General features: G+C 34.2%; 1 protein-coding gene across 1 annotated transcript in view; it reads left to right on the top strand.

The window, feature by feature from the left end:
* The window catches only part of LOC134145213 (connector enhancer of kinase suppressor of ras 2-like), a 206653-nt gene that overhangs the window by 123027 nt on the left and 65305 nt on the right, over positions 1–18321 (top strand). Inside the window, 2 exon segments of the mRNA XM_062584516.1 lie at positions 1674–1733; positions 9984–10052. Coding sequence (XP_062440500.1) covers positions 1674–1733; positions 9984–10052 — 129 coding nt within the window.

The raw sequence follows: 18321 nt of genomic DNA, 5'->3' as shown, positions 1-18321 counted from the left end.
ATTTTGTCATACAATTTTGCAATTAACAGAAAAAATTATTCTTCCATCTTTACATTGGTGATTTCCTGCTTACATTAGGTTCCTTGGGAAGAATGGTTTTCTAGATTGACTTTTTCTGATAAAATGTAATGATAATGCAGACATAACAACTATATATTATTTAAAACATTCTTCATACAAGAATCTGACTGAAACCAGTGAAAGTGAGTATTGCCTGCAAGAATACAGAGCATATCCTTCAACTTTTAAGAGACCAGTTAATTAAAAGTGGGTGACACTTTTTGTCAGATCTCCCTATCAGCAGATTACTTGTTTTTAAAGCATGTTATTTTGTCAGAAAAAAAAAATATGGATTCTTTACCATTACAATTCAGATGAAAGTCAGTAACTTTTGATGAATCAAGTTTCCTGAATAAACATCATTTCCTGTGATGTATTGAGGCCAGATAGCTGCTCAAATGAAAATGAAAAAGATCATGAACAAACAAGAGAGAAATAGGCCAGCGTGAAAACACAGCATATAGGAAGAATGTTGCCCAGAGACATTGGAGTCTCCTTCTCTGGGGATATTCAAAACCCACCAGGATGCAACCCTGTCTGACATGCTCTAGGTGACCCTGCTTGAGCAAGGGGATAGGACTAGATGATCTCCAGAGGTCCCTACCAACCTTACCAATTCTGTGAAGGATGGTAACATGAAACATATAAAATATAGTTCCCATTATTTTATATGACTTTGACAATAAAAATTTGAAAGTTTTTGGAGTAGAACTTTTTTCCTGACAAATACAGAATTTTTGTGAACAGAATGTTCTTGATGTTTTTGCTGGGGGCTCTAAACTTCTATTTTGACAACACAAAGTGATTCAGAATTATTCAAAGGATATTAAAGGATATCAAAGGACAGTACCTTGTACCAATTAGATTTCAAAAAATGATGGCTATCCATGCTGGACGGAGAGGTGTGAAACTGACCTACAAGCAGCCGAGTCTCACTGACATTTAAATCTTTCTGTGATTTGTTTGTGCCTGTATGTTTCTGTACAGATAGACAATATAAGTAGGTATTTATCTCCCTATATACTGCCAGTCACTACCTTGGAGCAGAATTATCAGATTTATTGCTGAACTAATTGGAGAGTTCTTTTTATTTCACCAGCTCAATTTTCACCATAAATTGGCAATATGAACATTGGTTCCTGTCTTTTCTGAGTTAGACGGTGGTTTAATTTTTGCTGAATCAGTAACTCTGAAGATGACATTTAAGTTCAAAGACTATTACGGTTCATTACTTCAATTTTTATACTCCTTTCACATCACTAGTAGAGAGGTCAAGTGTTAAATATTTCAAATACTGAATTGTCACCTGCTTTTATACTGATGCTAGGTGTTGAATTCTGCCCAAAACCTTTGGAGTGTGTCTGTGTGTGTGTGAGAGAGAGAGAATGTTAGAATAAAAAAATGTATATAATGAGATAACTAATGATGTTTATAATTGGTCTTGATATAGACATGTTTTAACCTGTATTTGAAAATAGCATTCAACAATGATTCCTTCTAGGCTGTTGAAACATCATTGTTCGTAAACCAGAATGGGCACTTTTTTATTACTGTGCAAACATTATAACTTTGTTACCTAGAGATACTAATTATTCTTCTTGCTCTTTCTTCAGGGAATGTATATCAAATCAACGTATGATGGGCTACATGTAATCACAGGAACAACCGAAAATGTAAGCTTCTTTTAAGAGACTATTTTTTAATCATGAACGTAAGTATTTTTGTATATTTGCAGTGTATTTTATAATACAAAAACTTGATTAAATCAAGATAGTTCTTCCTAATACTTTGTTTTCCTTTATTGTACCTTCTTATTAATTTTGGAAACCTTGAAAATACAAAAATAAAAATACCTATGATGAAGTAACAAATAAATGCTATATTAACATGAAAGGCTAGAGCTTTGTCCTTGATGGTTCTTTCAACATACCTTTCTAATAAGATTCATGTATGTGCTTTCTGTCAACAGAACAGTAAAAATGATATAACAGATAAAAATTTTTCCTCAGGTATTTATATCGACTAGAGTAATAACAGCATTGCAGAGTTAATGATAAACATAACTATTATCTGCCCTTAAAAAAATACAGTCAGCCTACTTAGAATAAGTAAACATTGCCATTCAATGATGAATACTCTTCTGCTAAGTGCTTTTTTTCTCTTTTTACCATGGATAGTGAAATTTCTGTGAAGTCTGGTTTTAATTACCAAATTCATCATCAAAAAAAAAAAAAAAAGAATGTTAGAAAAATGACTACACCAAAATGACTGGAAGAATTGTTAGGCATTTCAGTTTTTTAAAATGATGCTCATCAGGGGATAGACTTACAGAAAAAAAATTATTAGCTTCTGTATGTCAAGGCAATTTAATAAAATTGATCATAAAAAAATACTAAAATTGTTGCAATATGCGGGATGAGGAGTGTAAAAGATGTACGTAATGGAGAAAGATAAGTTAAAATATTGTATTTGATAGCATTTATATTATACAGTAATCTTTGATAAATCAGAAGGTTTTCAAAGCTGCTAGTAATTATTGGGAGGACTATCCCTAAAAATAGATTAAAAAAAAAAAAGAGCAAATAGAACTTCATACATAAACAGAAGTGATGGGTATATCAACAAATGTTTAAAAAAATCATTTAAGAATACAAATAATTTTTGTTAAGAGTTTGTATGAGGACTTAAAAAAAGTTCTTTTATGAAAATAACTATTCCTGAATGAGTTGTATTCAGAGGAGTTAAGCACCATTATATTTTAACATTTTCCATCGTCTGTAGTAAAGATACAAGAGAGACCAGGAAGAATATGTTGTCATTTTCATTCTAGTCCCCTGAGTATTGGGCAGTAGCAGAAGTAGTAGAAGGCAGTAGAAATAATTCAGATTCAGAAATCTAAATTAAAAACACAGAAATGCTGCAGCACATAAATCAATATGATTCTAGAGAAAGATTATCACTGTAACAAGAATGACTAAAAAGGTCCTAAATTTCCTTTTTGTTACTTTACGTGCAATTCATAATTAGGAATTAGAAAAGAGAGTTTGACTTTCAACTGGTGGAATCTAATTATTATGACACAATTTATAACAGACTTAACTCTTCTGTTTTTCACATATGGGGAGATCTTCAGTCCTGGATCATCTTAACAGCATATAGCTGGATAAATTACGATATTGGATTTTATAAGGTTAATACTGAAATTATGTAATACTGATGCCCATAGAACTTAAAATTAGCACTGTGCAGGTAGTCAAAGATGTAAATACTTACTGGCATACTTCACTGGAATTCTGGCCCATATTGATGAGTTTCTCATATGATACTTACTGTGTCTTTCTTACTTTACATATATTCAGATAGTTTTATATTGTGTACTTTTAGGTCAGTCAGTGTTCAGACAGTGCAGACTTGGGGAAAACCTTGTGATTTGTGTTTCACAGTTTGTGGAATCTAATAAAAATTAAACTTAATTTGTTTACTTAATATTGGCAGCATTTAGAAGTGTTAAAATAACTGTATGCTAATCTTGAACCATTAAACTTACAGGAGAACTGTCGTGGTTATGTTAAGACAGATTTTGGTCATAGAATGAATTAGTCATGCTAAAATTAATCTGATTTTTCATTATAATTTAATTTATTTGAGAAGTATAATGCCGTTTAAGGGGAAAATACTTAAAAAGAAAGCTATTTTGATTAAGTAATGAATTATTTAAAAAGCCAAAGCATCAAAGGGAATTTTAGTTTAAAGACTATTTCTAACACTTGGTACCCATTGGGAGAGTTTTAAGTTGATCCACTGTTGTGGCTGGAAACACTAAATGTAATCTTTTCTTGTGAATTTATCATAAGATTTGAAATCTTTGAATTATGACTAATTTTCCTTAATTCTTGAACCATTTAATACTTGCAACTAACTCAGATTTTTTAACTTAATGATTATTAATTTTAGCTTTTCTGTTAGCTGAGAGTGTGATGGATTGGAAGGAGCAATAAAATGATTTTTTTTTTTTTTGAATGCACAGAATTTTCTTTTTTTAGATAAATAACCCAGAGGAAAATAGCATTCCTCTAATTATATTGGAAGAAAAATCTATATGAATTATTTCAATAAGGACTACAAAAGAATTAAGATATGTTATTCTTCTTTCCTGCAACTGAAGCTTGCTCTGAATAAAGATAACTTTTAAGTAGATGAACATAGTAATATTTTATTTTTCAAGATTCTTACATAGAAATAAAATTATTTACATAAACAGTTGTTCAAAGCTGAATAATTCAACTGACTTAGTTTCTTTTCTAGCAAACTCTAGTGTCTAGATGTCCAACTGAAGCATGAAGTTTGCCTGATGCTAGTGTCTTAGAATTTGTGTCTTAGAATTTGTGTGTATCTTGATTCAGCTGTTTCACAGGCAATTGAAATCTTCCAATTCCATGTATATTTGTTAAGGTCTAGTGAAGCCGTAAGTGTCATTATTTTAAATATTATTAAAATGTCACTTAAAGTGACAGTTCTGGTATTTTGAAGGAATACTGTTAAATTTTAAAAGCAAAGTGTTATAAAATGTCTTTATCCAGAAGAATTTTGATTATTAAATCAGAAAGGATTTTTTTTTTTTTTGCATTTCTGGCATCTTGAACAGTGTTGTCAGTTTCACTGCTAGCATAATTCAGTGTTTTTAGTACTAGTTCTGGAGAGGAATAGTCACAATAACAAAATTTTTAACTGCTTAGTTGTCGCTGTATTTCTATCTTGATTCAGTGCCTATAGAGCAGTTCTGTGTATTTGTACCAAACTCACAGTACTTCAAAGTAGAGGGTGCACAATTTATAACTGATATTCATCATCAATAGCAGATGATAGTCCTCATTTCTTCTATAATGGATTAGTCTAACAGATACCAGGATTGAGCTCAGGCTTCTGTCTGAAATTTGTTGATACAGGAGAGAATGTTACTTAAGATCAGGAGACTGACTGACTATTCTGAGTGAAAGTTACGCCTGTCTGTAAAAATCAGGGATTTGTTCTATAACTGGTTGAGTGAATATCAGTCTGAGTGAAGAATGCTGTGAAACATCTTCTATGTTTTACCTTCTGTGGTAGAAAAAGTTCCTTCAAGATCCTATTCTTCAGTTATTACCATTTTCTTAAAACTTTATTTCAAGCTATTTCTAAAATTCAACTTAGAAGTTAGTAGATTCATATACACCTAGGATAATAGTATTACCGCCAGCCTGAGCATAGTTTCGTTTCAAGACCTTACAGTAAGACTACAGTAATTATTCTCTTATTGGAAGCAGTTATGTAAAGGAGTTGTCTGTGGGATCATCTGCCTACACTGCATATGTATTTTAATCTACACTTGCTTTATGAGTCCTGTTGTTAAACTAAGATAGATACCTTGTGGCTGTCTGAATTATCCTTCTCCTTTTGTGGTAGGCTGGTACTAATACAACTGCCACTGTCTCCATGCAAATCTTTCTTTTCTATGGAGGTTCTCTCACTTGGTAGTAAATAGGTAATCTGTAGCATTTTGTTCACATTATCCTTTATGATTAGCTACAGAATTATTATATGATGATGCAACCATTGAGGCAGGCCTCATGTCTTTTTATGTGTTTTTATATACTGACAAAACTTGGTTGAAATCGTTTCAGTTAATCCTAATCCAGCATCCAGTCAAATCTTCACAGAATCAGCAGAGTTTTTATATTGATTTTTCAGTGAGTTAGATCAGGTCTTGTATGACTCTGAAGGATTAAATGCATGCTAAATTGTCTTGTTTTTCCTAGGTGGGCTTTCCTCCACAGATTTATATTAACATCTACATGAGGCTTTGAAACTGAGCAGAACTGTCAGAAAAGGGTATGCTCTGTTCTTCTTGTGAACATGCTGGGAACTTAAAAGGGCTTGACTATGGATGCTGATGAAGTTTTTTTTTTTTAAAAAAAAAAAAAGATATATAGTGTTTAGATATAAATAACATATGAATAACTCTATATACAGATATCATAATTCAAAAATGTAATTAACATTTTCTTAGGGAGTTTACTGTGCTAAACAAGAAAAATTTTCTTGGTAAAGGACCTTAAAATTTAAAGGATCAGGGAGGAGTTACTAGAAGTGCCAGCCACTAAAATGTATGTTTTACTTTGACTAAATGTCAAAACTTTTTGATAAGACGTCATAAGAAGTTGCTTTTTTGTTTTTGGTGCAAGTGTAATCACATGTACAGATAAACCAGTTTCAAAGATATTTAATTTTTGGCATTTCAGCAAATTGATTTTTCATCCCTTTTGAAGGGACAATTGACCTCAAAACAGTGTTTAATTTTAAAAGATAATAATTAGCTTAGGCTCATCTAAGTCAGGAAAGGAGCTAAAAAGAAAAGGAACCAGACCTTTGCTCTGCTGACTAATGTCAATTTAAGTTAAACACATCAGGAATAATGGTTTTTACTTCAATTTCCACCTTACCTTTCATTCACTGTTTAAAGCAACCTACTTTGTATTCACACTGGATTCTAGAAATGAAAATGAATATCCTGCTGATTATCCAAAAAATATAAAATCTTAAGTGGTTCTGTTGGCTAATAATACTCTTAGTCCTGTAGAAAAGAGCAGTTAGCCAAAGTACTATATGTTTACATGACACTGGAGCTGGGTTTTTCTTCATACTATCCTATAAAATATATAGGTAAAATCCTATTTATTTTAGTGCAGAAGAATTCAGGTAATAGATAATCATTTCAGATAATGTCTGTAATGAACAGGAGACAGGCATTTTAGGTCAAGGGCTGGACTGCCTGCTTCAGGAGACACAAAAGTCCTGTATTGTGCAAGAAAAAGCAATGATCAAGAAAGTGAGGAGTCAGAACATGCTTCATTTTGGGGAGGGAGCAGAGCAAGGTCAGAAGTGACCTGCAAGCAGTAGGCTGAAAGTAAAGGTAAGCTTGGAGTGATGCCTGTAACAACATACTGGGTGTTTGCCATGTTAACCTGTTATTTCTTACTGATGGAATAGTTAGTGATGTCTCCTAATATTCTCTAGCAGCTGTGTAGACTGCAGAATCTATTGATTGGTCAACAGATGCTGACTGTTGGGTAGTAAACTGATATCCTCATGGATACATGGAGTCTTTTCACTGGCACTCAACTCAAAAATGATTACAGTCATTTTCTTCCCAGAGGCTGCTTGGGTCTTTGTTGTAGTTGCATTGTTTGTTGACCTTGTTTCTTTATTTCTTTTTTTTTTCCTTCCTCCTCCCCCATCCCTTCCTTTTCCCTTCTTACATTTATAAACTCCATCCACAAAAGAGATGGAAATGATAGGTAGAATGTATGTTTGGTGAAGATTGTCTGGCTGAAGAGCTCTTGCCGTTTTTTTTCTGAAAGTCTTGATTATTCCTGATCTCACTATGTACCATAAGTCTCTACAAGTCATCTTTGAATTCAGCTAAATCTTCTCTTCCTTTAAATTTGTACCTGGCTTTTGTGCCATGTGCAACTTAATTGTAGGCTACCTACAAGATGCATCCAGAACTGAACATTCTGTGAAGAATTTCTTCAACATTGTTACAGCTAGACCAATTTCCTTTGCTGCTAAAGGCTCTTCTTCTGCCTTTCTTAGCTATCTATCTACTTACTTGGACAGTGAACTTGAACTACTACTCCAAGAGTGTTTTTCTTCAAATGCTTTCTGCATTTTTTTGAGATTGACCATTCTGTGCTCTGCTCTCCAACACTGTAGGTTAAAAATGGAGTAAACGTTCAGCCTTGTTCAAGTCTCCTGGCTGGTCTAATTCCCCATTAACGAACTTCTGCTGTGATTTACTTTCCAAAGTGATGTCTTGGCTCTTTATATGTTTTCTGTTTACTATCTCTTCATTCCAAATTGGTCTCCTCTGTGTAAGTAAAAGGCTTCTGTAAGCTAGTGCACAACGTAAGTGGCCATGATTTCTCAGTTGTAAGATGAAATATTTCCTCTATGTATCCCACAAGCTGGATGTCACTTATGTTTTTTTTGTTTTTTTTGTTTTTTTTTTTTTTTGGTGACTTTCTAAAAAAGTGCTACATTTGTTTGTGTATAATAAGAAAATAATGAAAACAGATGTGATGATAGTACTTTTAACAACAGATACCCTCTTCTGGCTTTATTTAAATTCAGAATAATGCCACGTATGTGTCCCCAAAGCACATCTTTCCTATTTGAATACAAATAACTTTCTCACAATTATATCCAAGAAATAAAGCCTTATTTGATAGAACTAGCTCTTAAGTACTCTACTGAGTGTTTTACTGTACCTCTTCAGAATGACTACTGACTTCCTGCATATCTTGAAATATGCATCAGAATATATCAGATCACAGTGAGGATTCCTGCCTCTTATTTGTGTCAAGAAAGCAGTAAGAAACAATTTGTGTCTTGACCTAGTGTCAAGAAAGCATTAAGAAGCAGTGTTAAAAGCTAGCCTTTTGCTTATGCCCACCCTCTTGATCTTAGGTCTGTAAAAGTAATATGTAGAAAGTCTTATTTAAAACCTCCCCTTAACTTGATAGTAATTAAAAGGGTCTGTGGTGGATTATTTATTTACATTTTGTAGTAGTTAACCATATCTAAATATGTTATTAGGCACTAGGGTTTGTTTTAATATGAGCACAAGAAGCTGTATTTAGAATAGGGTAATTGCTCAGCTTAGAGGTCCTGGAATTATAAGAGTGGAGTATTACGTATCCTAAAAATCTAAGCCCTCAATACTTTGTCTGGATAACAAGTTGATTATGAGCCAGCAATGTGCTCTTGTGGCCAAGATGGCCAGTGGTATCTTGGGGTGCAGGAAGGGTGTTGGCAGCAGGTCGAGGGAGGTGATCATGCCCCTCTGCTCAGCCGTAGTGAGGCCTCATCTCGAGGACTGTCCAGTTCTGGGCTCCCCAGTACGAGAGAGACCTGGAACTACTGGAGAGAGACCAGCGTAGGGCTACAAAGATGATCAGAGGACTGGAGCATCTGCCCTATGAGGAATGGCTGCGAGAGCTGGGCCTCTTCAGCCTGGGAAGAGAAGACTGCGGGGGGATCTGTGGGGGGTGTGGGGTTTGACTCTTCTCAGTAGTGCCGTGCAACAGGACAAGAGGCAGCAGGCACAAACTGAAGCACAGGAAGTTCTGCCTGAATGTGAGGAAGAACTTTGCTGTGAGAGGGGCAGAGCACTGGAAGAGGCTGCCCAGAGATGTTGTGGAGTCTCCTCTGGAGATAATCAGATATTCAGAACCTGCCTTGATGCAACCCTGTCTAACATGCTGTAGGTGACCCTGCTTGAGCAGGGAGGTTGGACTAGATGATCTCCAGAGGTCCCTTCCAACTTTACCGATTCTGTGATTCTGTGATCTATTAGTAAATTGCCACTTTCTTTGTTGATATGGTGTATCTGGTACTGTCTTGGAAATATTGGAGCTAGTGTGTATTTGCAAGTACATGCCTACGAGATTATTTAACTTTTCTGTTAAATACAAAGTTGTTCCAGCCCTGTCCGTGTATACACAGTAAGATCACCATTTGTTGATTTAACAGAATTACTGACATGGGACATACACTGAACAAATGTATTCCTGATAAAGTTGTGACAACTTGTACTGTCGTACACACTCAGTACTCTCTCATCTCATACCTAAAGATGCTAAAACAGTTTAATCAGTGAATAATGCTGTCCATCTTACTGGTGGAAGTGAGTCCAGACTGTTTTGTCGTTGAACTGTCATCTTTAACATAACCAGAAAAAAAATTCCTTATAAATAGTTTTTATAAATACAACTAATTATTATTTGATGATGATAATATTTCCTTGGACAGAGTTTTCTTGACTCTTTCACCATTTACTCCTTGCAACCCTGAATGTAAAATTAATTGTTATGTTTTGTCCTTAGTCTCCTGCTGACCAGTGTAAGAAAATCCATGCTGGAGATGAGGTAATCCAGGTCAACCATCAAACTGTGGTAAGTATTTTGCAAATTTTTGCTTTGCAGGCTTTGTCTACTCCTGCTGTTAAAAAGATAATAATTCTTCTCAGCAGCTAACTGTGCCAAATTATATTATTATTTATGCCATCTAAAATAGTGTGATCGCTACTGATGCCTAATCAGAAAAGGCACAAGTTGAGTCATTAACAAGCTCAGAAGGGTTAAACCAAAATTACATTTTAAATAGTTTCTGTTCATTGACATACTCTTTATACTAGGAGATCCCAGAAAGTTTCATCCGCAGTTCATAGCGATTGTATTGATTAAAACTCTTGGGCTTTTCATTATGGTTTTGCCAGCTAGTTTAACCTTTTAAACAGATTCTCTTTAATCTGGGATTCATATTCAAAATGCCAAAGTGCTTTGACAGCCATATAGTCTGAGTTGTTGGCTGGATGGGGAAGAAGCATACAAGACAAGATTAAAATGGTTATAGAAATCTGTAGGGCTTTGCTTAAGTGTATTCTTGTATGCAGATTTATTTTGAAGCAGATGGGAATTTTTATAAAGTCAGTGAAACCATTAAACTGTTTAACATCATATAAGCATGTGTATACAGAAATGTATGCTGAGTTGAAGGTATTCTAGCACATGATTTGCATACTTTTAAATGTGTTACTGTCATGGTGCTGCTGTCAAATCCACAGGACAGCATACTGTGTGAAACAAACTTTATGAGCTCATTAAGTAAAAAACAACAAACAAACAAGGAATTAATCCCTTCTCTGTAGACTAATTAAAGTTGTTAGTTCACTAGTAACTTAATTTGCTAGTTCACTGATTTGTTAACTGGATAATTTGTTAATATCACGCACTTAAGAGCAAAATAGTTACCTACACCATGGGGAGAATGCTTATCCTTCCTCCTCCATCATGATGCTGACATCCCCTGACATTGTATCAGCAAAAATGAGAGCCTCAGTGGTCCAGCTGGTGGTCGCTTCGCTTAAAAGGCTGTTTGAGTGTGCTAACTTATTTCTACCTACCACCTCGGAATTTTGGTCTGTACTAACGCTATTAGTTGTTGCTGGATGTTTTAGTTAATTCCTGAGAGTTTCAGTCTTAGATATCCTTGCAGTTATATTTAATTTCTTATTAACAGCAGACCTCGTTGTTTTTCATCCATGAGTGTCTGATGTACGTGCTGCTCTCGTTTCAAGCCTCATGGTGCTGTTCCCAGCATACATCAGGCCTTAGTATGAGCTATGTGTTAAGTTATTTTGTGATGGTGGAAGCTGCTGGCTTCTTAACTTACAGGACAGTTCCAGTGTTGAAGATTATTTTACTGAAAACTATGCAATTAACTTTTGTCCCTGTAGTATCATAAGCCATGAGGACTTTTGCTCCAAAACCAGAATGGAATCAGTGATATGGGAGCTTATGGGTGCTATGGAACACTTGTATTTCTTGCTGTTTAGCAGTGAATAACTTGTTACAATGATTAAGACAGAAATTTCTCTGAAATATTTATAATGTAACCATTTAACTTCTTCTCAGAACCCTCTCCAGCTGAACACAGCAGGAGCAAAGCTATGAAACCTCTTTTTGTTTGTCAGTTGAGTGAGATGGAAATGTGAAAGTCTATTCTTATGATTTTAGAGCAAATATTTTCTCTTGAAAAGTAGTATAATTTATTCTTAAAGTGTTGGTATACAATGTGTAGCTCCTAGCTACATTAGAGAGGTTTTATGAATTGTCATAGTTACAAATTAAAATATACATTAGACTGCTTTTCTCTGTCAAACATATTCTTCAAATGACAGACCTGGTTTAATCATGAGTCCAGTAGGTGAAACCTCCTCATTCAGATACTCAAGAATTGGCATTCTGGGCAGCAACTCTGTTTTCATGTGTGTTATTAGAACAGGCCCAAGGTTTTTAGTACTTGTAATCGTTTTCTTTCTAACAGCACTGTGCCAACAGCTGAGTCAAATGGCATAAAATAGCTTCTTCATAAAAGCCCTCCACTAATTATTGATTCTGAAGTGTATAAGGCTAAGATAAATGGCGAACTCTTTCACATGAAAACTTATTCTTCCTCTGCAATGATTGGAAAAAAAATCTCATTCTTTATTCATTGTGACTTCAGAGAGCCATTCAGTAATGCTGAGTATTTTACGTGTTTCAGTGGTTTGTGTCTAACCCTCCTGCCCCCAAGGACTGATAATTTTAAGGTTTAACTATCCCTTTTGATCTTTAAGTATAAGTCACTTCTGTGACTTGCTGTGTCAACATGTCGTACTGCAAGGTATTCCTTCTGTCTGTTCCTTCTTCATCTGTTACCATGAGTTGTCATGATCAAAATCATGCCTGTAATTGCTATTAGTTCCTTTAGTTGATGAGAATAATTCAAAAGTTGCAGGTCATTATTTTTTTTTTGTAATCAGTGATTTAATACTAGCAGTATCAGTTTGCAAAATGAGGTGTAACCCCTTTGAAATGGAGGCAGGAGGAGTTGAGTAAAACTTTAAAAGGAAGGGCTTCATATTTGTGGTGTTCTTACAGGTTTTCCTAAGCTATAGACAGTCTTGCTCACCAAGTGGAGGAGTATGGATTTGTATCTGCATTGAGTTCTAAAATTCAACACTTGATCGTGCTAGCCTTTGCCTTGACTTTGCAGCTCGACAAGTGCTTTAGTCACCTAAGCTTGTTTTGGGGGACCTGCAGTCTTACATTTTTCCTTGTCTGCAGATCTCATTTTAGATTTGTTATTTCTGAAGAAATACTGCCTCAAGTCTGTCAGCTTTAGTTAGGTTCATTTTTAATATCAACATGCTTAACTATGACAAAATAATTAGAGTTTATTCTAGCAAAGCAAAATACTGTTTTCTTGACTGTAGAGGTAGAAGTAAAATTGAAAGAAATAACATACATAAAATGTGGATACAGAGTTAAATACAGGACAATTTGAAATTATAGTTAGCCAAGGTTCAGCTGCCTTCATACCTCTCTTTGTGTTCTTCAGCCGTTTTTCTTGGTTGGCAGTGCCATTTCCACCACCATTTTGATTTCGGAAAGTTGATTTACAGATTTGAGTTCTAATCCTATTACTGGAATTAGAGATTAAATGCTCTCATTCAATGCTTTTCTTTCGTCTTTCCTTTTTTCAAGACTTTTACTCAAGATTTCTTTTCACTTTTTTTATTTGAATGTCAAATCTTCATTCCTTCTGAAATAAAAATATAGCAACAGCTTGCACCAATTGTGATGGCTCATGTTTTCCCCTTGTTGTGGAGCTGAAAGCAGTGGAGCTTTTTTTGTATTTCTTTAATCACTTTGCTCAATTTGTTTCAAAAGAAGCATTCAGCATTGTCTTGTGAATATTACCTATAGTATTCTAAGCACTTTCTTACTTATTACAGAGCTTTCAAGATTGTTAAAATCTTGTTTATAATGTATGTATCTTGTCATATCTGTTATCTCTGGTTTCACATTAGTTATCCGTAGAGGCATACATAATGCATTAGCAGTACAGCTGATAAAAACACAGGTGCTAGTGTTGCTTCTTTTTCCTACTTTCACCTTTCATTTGTAAGGGAGGTTCCATACTTTCATAAAGCATATATATGGGAGCAAATTGCTACAAATGATGCAGAAATGTACTATATTAGATTTTGGTATCCTTCGGATACTCTGCATACTACGAGATTTATCCTTGCTGTCCTAACAAAGACATTTTCTCGAGATTGAATTTTCTTTAGCGTTTGGGTAGTCTTTCAAATATAAATTCTGTTCAACATAATGTGTTTTGAAAGAATCTGTTTTGAAGATGATGATTAGATACAACCTTTTCATGTTACTACCAGTGAAAATACTTTATTGATCAGAGAAACTGTATTTTTTAATAGATTAAGATGCTGTAACTGACTATCGACATCATCTAATCTGATTTTGACTAAACTAGGCCAATGTGTTTTGTAGCTAAATTCTTGTTTGCTTATGTACTAAGACTATTTGATTCTTAAATTTCCAGTGATGTTCTCACAGCGTGTGATAAATTGTTCCAGTAGTTAATTATTCTCATTTCTCAGGAAAAAAAAATCCTGGTGCATTTTGTTTGTAGTCTACCTTTGTGTAGCATCAGCTTACAGTCCTTTGATCTTAATATATTTTTAGCTGTTTGATTGCTGAACCTATTTCTTATTTAGATATTTTCAGAATCTAATCAAATAAAGTGTTCACTTTCTCTTTGGTAAGCTAAGTAATTTTTGTACTTTCAGTTTTTCATCATAAAGCATGTCCCTCTTCAACAGCCTCTACAGATTCCCAACTGAAATGCTTTGCATATTTATCATTGAGTAACAGATCTGTACAGCAAAAGCATATTCATTCATGCATATGGCAGTACTCCTATGCTATAGTCACCCACTGAGAAATAAAGTTGTTGCATGCTGTTTACCTGTTTTCGAAGGCTTGTTTTCATTTTTCATTATTATACGGGCAAGAATGTGGAGTCTCCATCCTTGGAGATACTGGAAACTTGTGGTCCTGGGCAACCTGCTCTAGATGATCCTGCTGGAGCAGAGGCATTTGACCAGATGATCTCCAGAGATCCCTTCTAAAACCTAACTACTCTGTGAAGAAACGAAACTAAGACATTTAACTTACTTTTTCCTTTTAAAACAAAAATGGTAGTTTCAATTTAAATTCAACTTTTTTCCACAAGGAAGTCCATTTAAAGAGAATAATCATGACCTATTTTGAATCTGTAAGAAGAGAGAGATTTTAAACACCTTGGAGAAGATGCAGAGTTGGAAAGAGCTGTTGTACAGTTCCTGCAGTCACCACAAATAACGGTATTTCTAATCCTCAGGCATTTCTATGGGATTGTAAAACTATCACAGAGGAATAATTATGCTGACCGTGACACTTACTGAATTCCTAGATGCGTGGCATTAAGTATTTTGGGATTGATTTGACTAGAATATTTTGGCTGTATATTTTCAAAATAGTTGTTATTACTTATGTACTCATTTTATATAAAATATCAGCTGTACTAAGTAGGAGGCATCAGCTAGGAGGTAGCTATTTTCATCCTCTTTTTTTTTTTTTTTTTTTTTTTTTTTTCTCTCCTAAAACTATTAGGTTAACAATACTCACAAAGACAATTTATTTTACTTTTCAAATAACTCTCAGCTACATTGAAAAGTTTAAAAATGTTCAAAAACTATCAAAGGAAAGCAGCTTATGAAGTATATAATACAACAATTGAAACAGAAATAAAATATTGTGTGGAATCAGGTATAACCAAAGAACATTAATACAATTGTGAAGATGAAAGAAAAATATTTCAGGCAAGAAATTAATTAAATCAGACGACTCGCCACTAACTGTTAAGATCATTTTATCATTATCCAGTTTTCTTATTTGCTTTTCTCTTCCTTCTTTCTTATTATAACTTAATAGAACAATGTAAGAAACTTGAAAAAAAAAAGTTCTACATTCTAAATTACCGTCACACAAACTCTTTATTTTTTTCCTAGCAGTAATAGCAGGCACTAATTCTGTCAATACCTTGTAGATTTTTATTTCCTGTCTTACAGAATGGTGTAGAGGGACTAATATATCACAGTATATTTACCTGTTTACTATATTAATAATTATACCTTGTTATATGTATAATATGTTTTGTGCTGTTTACTTGAGATAAAAAAATAAGTAAATTTCATTTTGAAGACGAAACTTTCTTTTATACAGGTAATTCTTCAGTTAGAGAGTTGGGGCTGTCATACAGCAAAAATAGGGTAAAATGAAACTTAAGGTGATCACTGGCTAAAAAATACTTGGTTCCTCCAGTTTTCATAAGAAGTGGTAGTATAGAACATATAGGAAGGGAAGTAGTAGTATAGAACGTATGGGAAGGGAAGGAAACCATGTACCAAGTAACAAACATACAGATAAGAATAATCATGATAGAAGCAAAACTGGATAACTTACAGAAAAAAGAAAAGCTTATTAGTCAATAGCAGATAACACTTTGGAGTTAATTTAGAGAGGAAGGGATAATTAAAAAATGTAGTGTTAGATAAAATGCACTATAATTTTAGGAAATCATGCTAATGTTCTACCTTTGATAAAGAGTTTTTCAGACAACAGAAATGTTTCTGGTCCAGTTGTTGATCCAGCTGTCTGAATAAGTTCAAAATACTTGATCTAGTTTTGTATAGAAAAGTGCTAGATAAGCTAGAGAAAACTGCATTGGAGAGGATTGTTTGAGGATTAGAATCTGGAGGTTAATTGTTAGAACAGCGAGCAGTAACAATGCTTTTAATAATGCCTGGTGTAAGCTAGATGTTACTCAATAGCAAGTGGCAAGAATCCAGAAGTCAGAATGTAGTAAGTAGTCCCAAGTTGATTGAGAGCCATGGAGATAATGTGACTCAACATAGCGAAGATAAACTTGCAATTAGTCAGGAACACATTTCCAGGAGAAACAGTGTAGTAATGCCATTGTCTTGACATTGGTAACACTTTGTCTGAAATACTGTGCGATAAACAGGTCAGTTACAGTCATCAAATGTGAATTTACTTTCATTAATCATTAAAACAACTGCTATGGGAGAAAAAAGATACTTCAGTATCTGTCTTAAAAGAATAGAGGTTTTTAATTTGGTTACCCTATCCAGCTAGGTATGAGAGGAGATTTCTTTTTCTTCGTAGATAGAGGCTATAAAGACCAAGAAGGAAAATAACTTTTTAAGGTCAAGAACAGTGCTGTTCAAGAAAAACCATCCATACAAGCATCCATATATTAATTTGTGGTAAAATTTGAAAGAGCATTTTTTAACTAGCAATGAAATGAGATTCTGGAATATTTTTCTAAAATTGGGAAAAGGAGCAAGGACCCTAAGTAGTCTACCTTTTTGGATAATGATTATTTTCATCCATTTTTCAATCACATCATAGTTGCCTGCAACTATGTAGATGAGTAAATGAAGATAGTCTAGAAGTGCTTTTTCAGTTCTAATACCTTTGCTTTTGTGTAAGCTATTTGTTAATGTTATGTCTAAACAGCTCATTTTTAGATGATGATGTTGCATTTTAATGATTGTTAAGGTTATTCTCTGGAGTGAAGGATACTATATAAGTACACAATCAGCAGCCTAATACCAGCTCATGCCATTCGTTTTATATGTAATTGCATGCTTTAAAATGAGGTATGTCAGGAGCCCTGGCACAGTGAATTGTCAGCACTAACTTTTTGGTGTTAAGATATTTATTGAGTTAATATCCAGAATGTATGATGGTAATTGTAAAATTTGAGTAAAATTTTGAGATTGTAAATTTGAGTCTTAATGAGAGTTCATTTTAGAGACAGAGCTAAATTTGTAAATGTAGTACCAGGTAACACCATCTTGTGTTTCACCACGCTTCCTGTGTTGTGAAATACAAGTAGGAAAAGGAATGATAAAAACTGAAGGGAGGATGACGTGAGATTCAGATCATCTCCCAAATGATGTCTGTTTGCAAAGAAGTTGGAGCAGTCACTCACTGTCAGGATTCTGTCTTTGAGAAACACTTTGTAATGCCTGTTTTCCAATAGCAGATCTTGCATCTTCTTGGAATCTTGCTGTATTATTCAATTAGTAACTGAAAATAGCTATGTAAGATGATGGGAGAGCATTTGTTTTTCATCATCAATTACTGTTAGTAATAGGAATTAATAAAAATAAAGAATCAACAAGTGTTAATTATGAGCTTTCTATTCAGCGATTCACAAAAAGTTTTCTTAAGATCTTACATTTTTATCTAATAATCATTTCAAAATTCTGTGCTAATCAAATTTCCCTTGAATTTCCCCCCCCCACACACACCCTCTTGCAATCTGGGCAGTATTGTGATGCAAGGTGAATCAATGATTTACAGTACAAAAGGATGATACTCTTGCTTCTTAACAAAAAGATGCATTTACAGAATCCTTCAGTTCTGATTTTTATGCAGATATGAAGAAAGATCATACTCTTGAGATTCAAGTGTCCAGATAGGTTAGCTTGTATGTTACAAAAGCCTTGAAAGGAAACATCTGTGCTGCTTCATGAAGGGTTTAGGTCCTGCAGTCTCAAAGCAAAATTACTTGTTTGCAGGTGGTATGCAACGTACTTACATGTGTTTTAAAGCATTTAGGAAATACTGTTTTGTAAACTTGATTTCTAGATCAAATACCTAACAAGGAGCTATTAAGTTCTTAAAATTCCCATTCAATCAGTGCTCAATGTCTCTCCTCCCTAGGTAGGATTAAAGCTGG

This window comes from Rhea pennata, chromosome 11 (assembly GCF_028389875.1).
Source record: "Rhea pennata isolate bPtePen1 chromosome 11, bPtePen1.pri, whole genome shotgun sequence".
NCBI lineage: Eukaryota > Metazoa > Chordata > Aves > Rheiformes > Rheidae > Rhea > Rhea pennata.
This window is presented reverse-complemented; position numbering and strand designations above follow the sequence as displayed.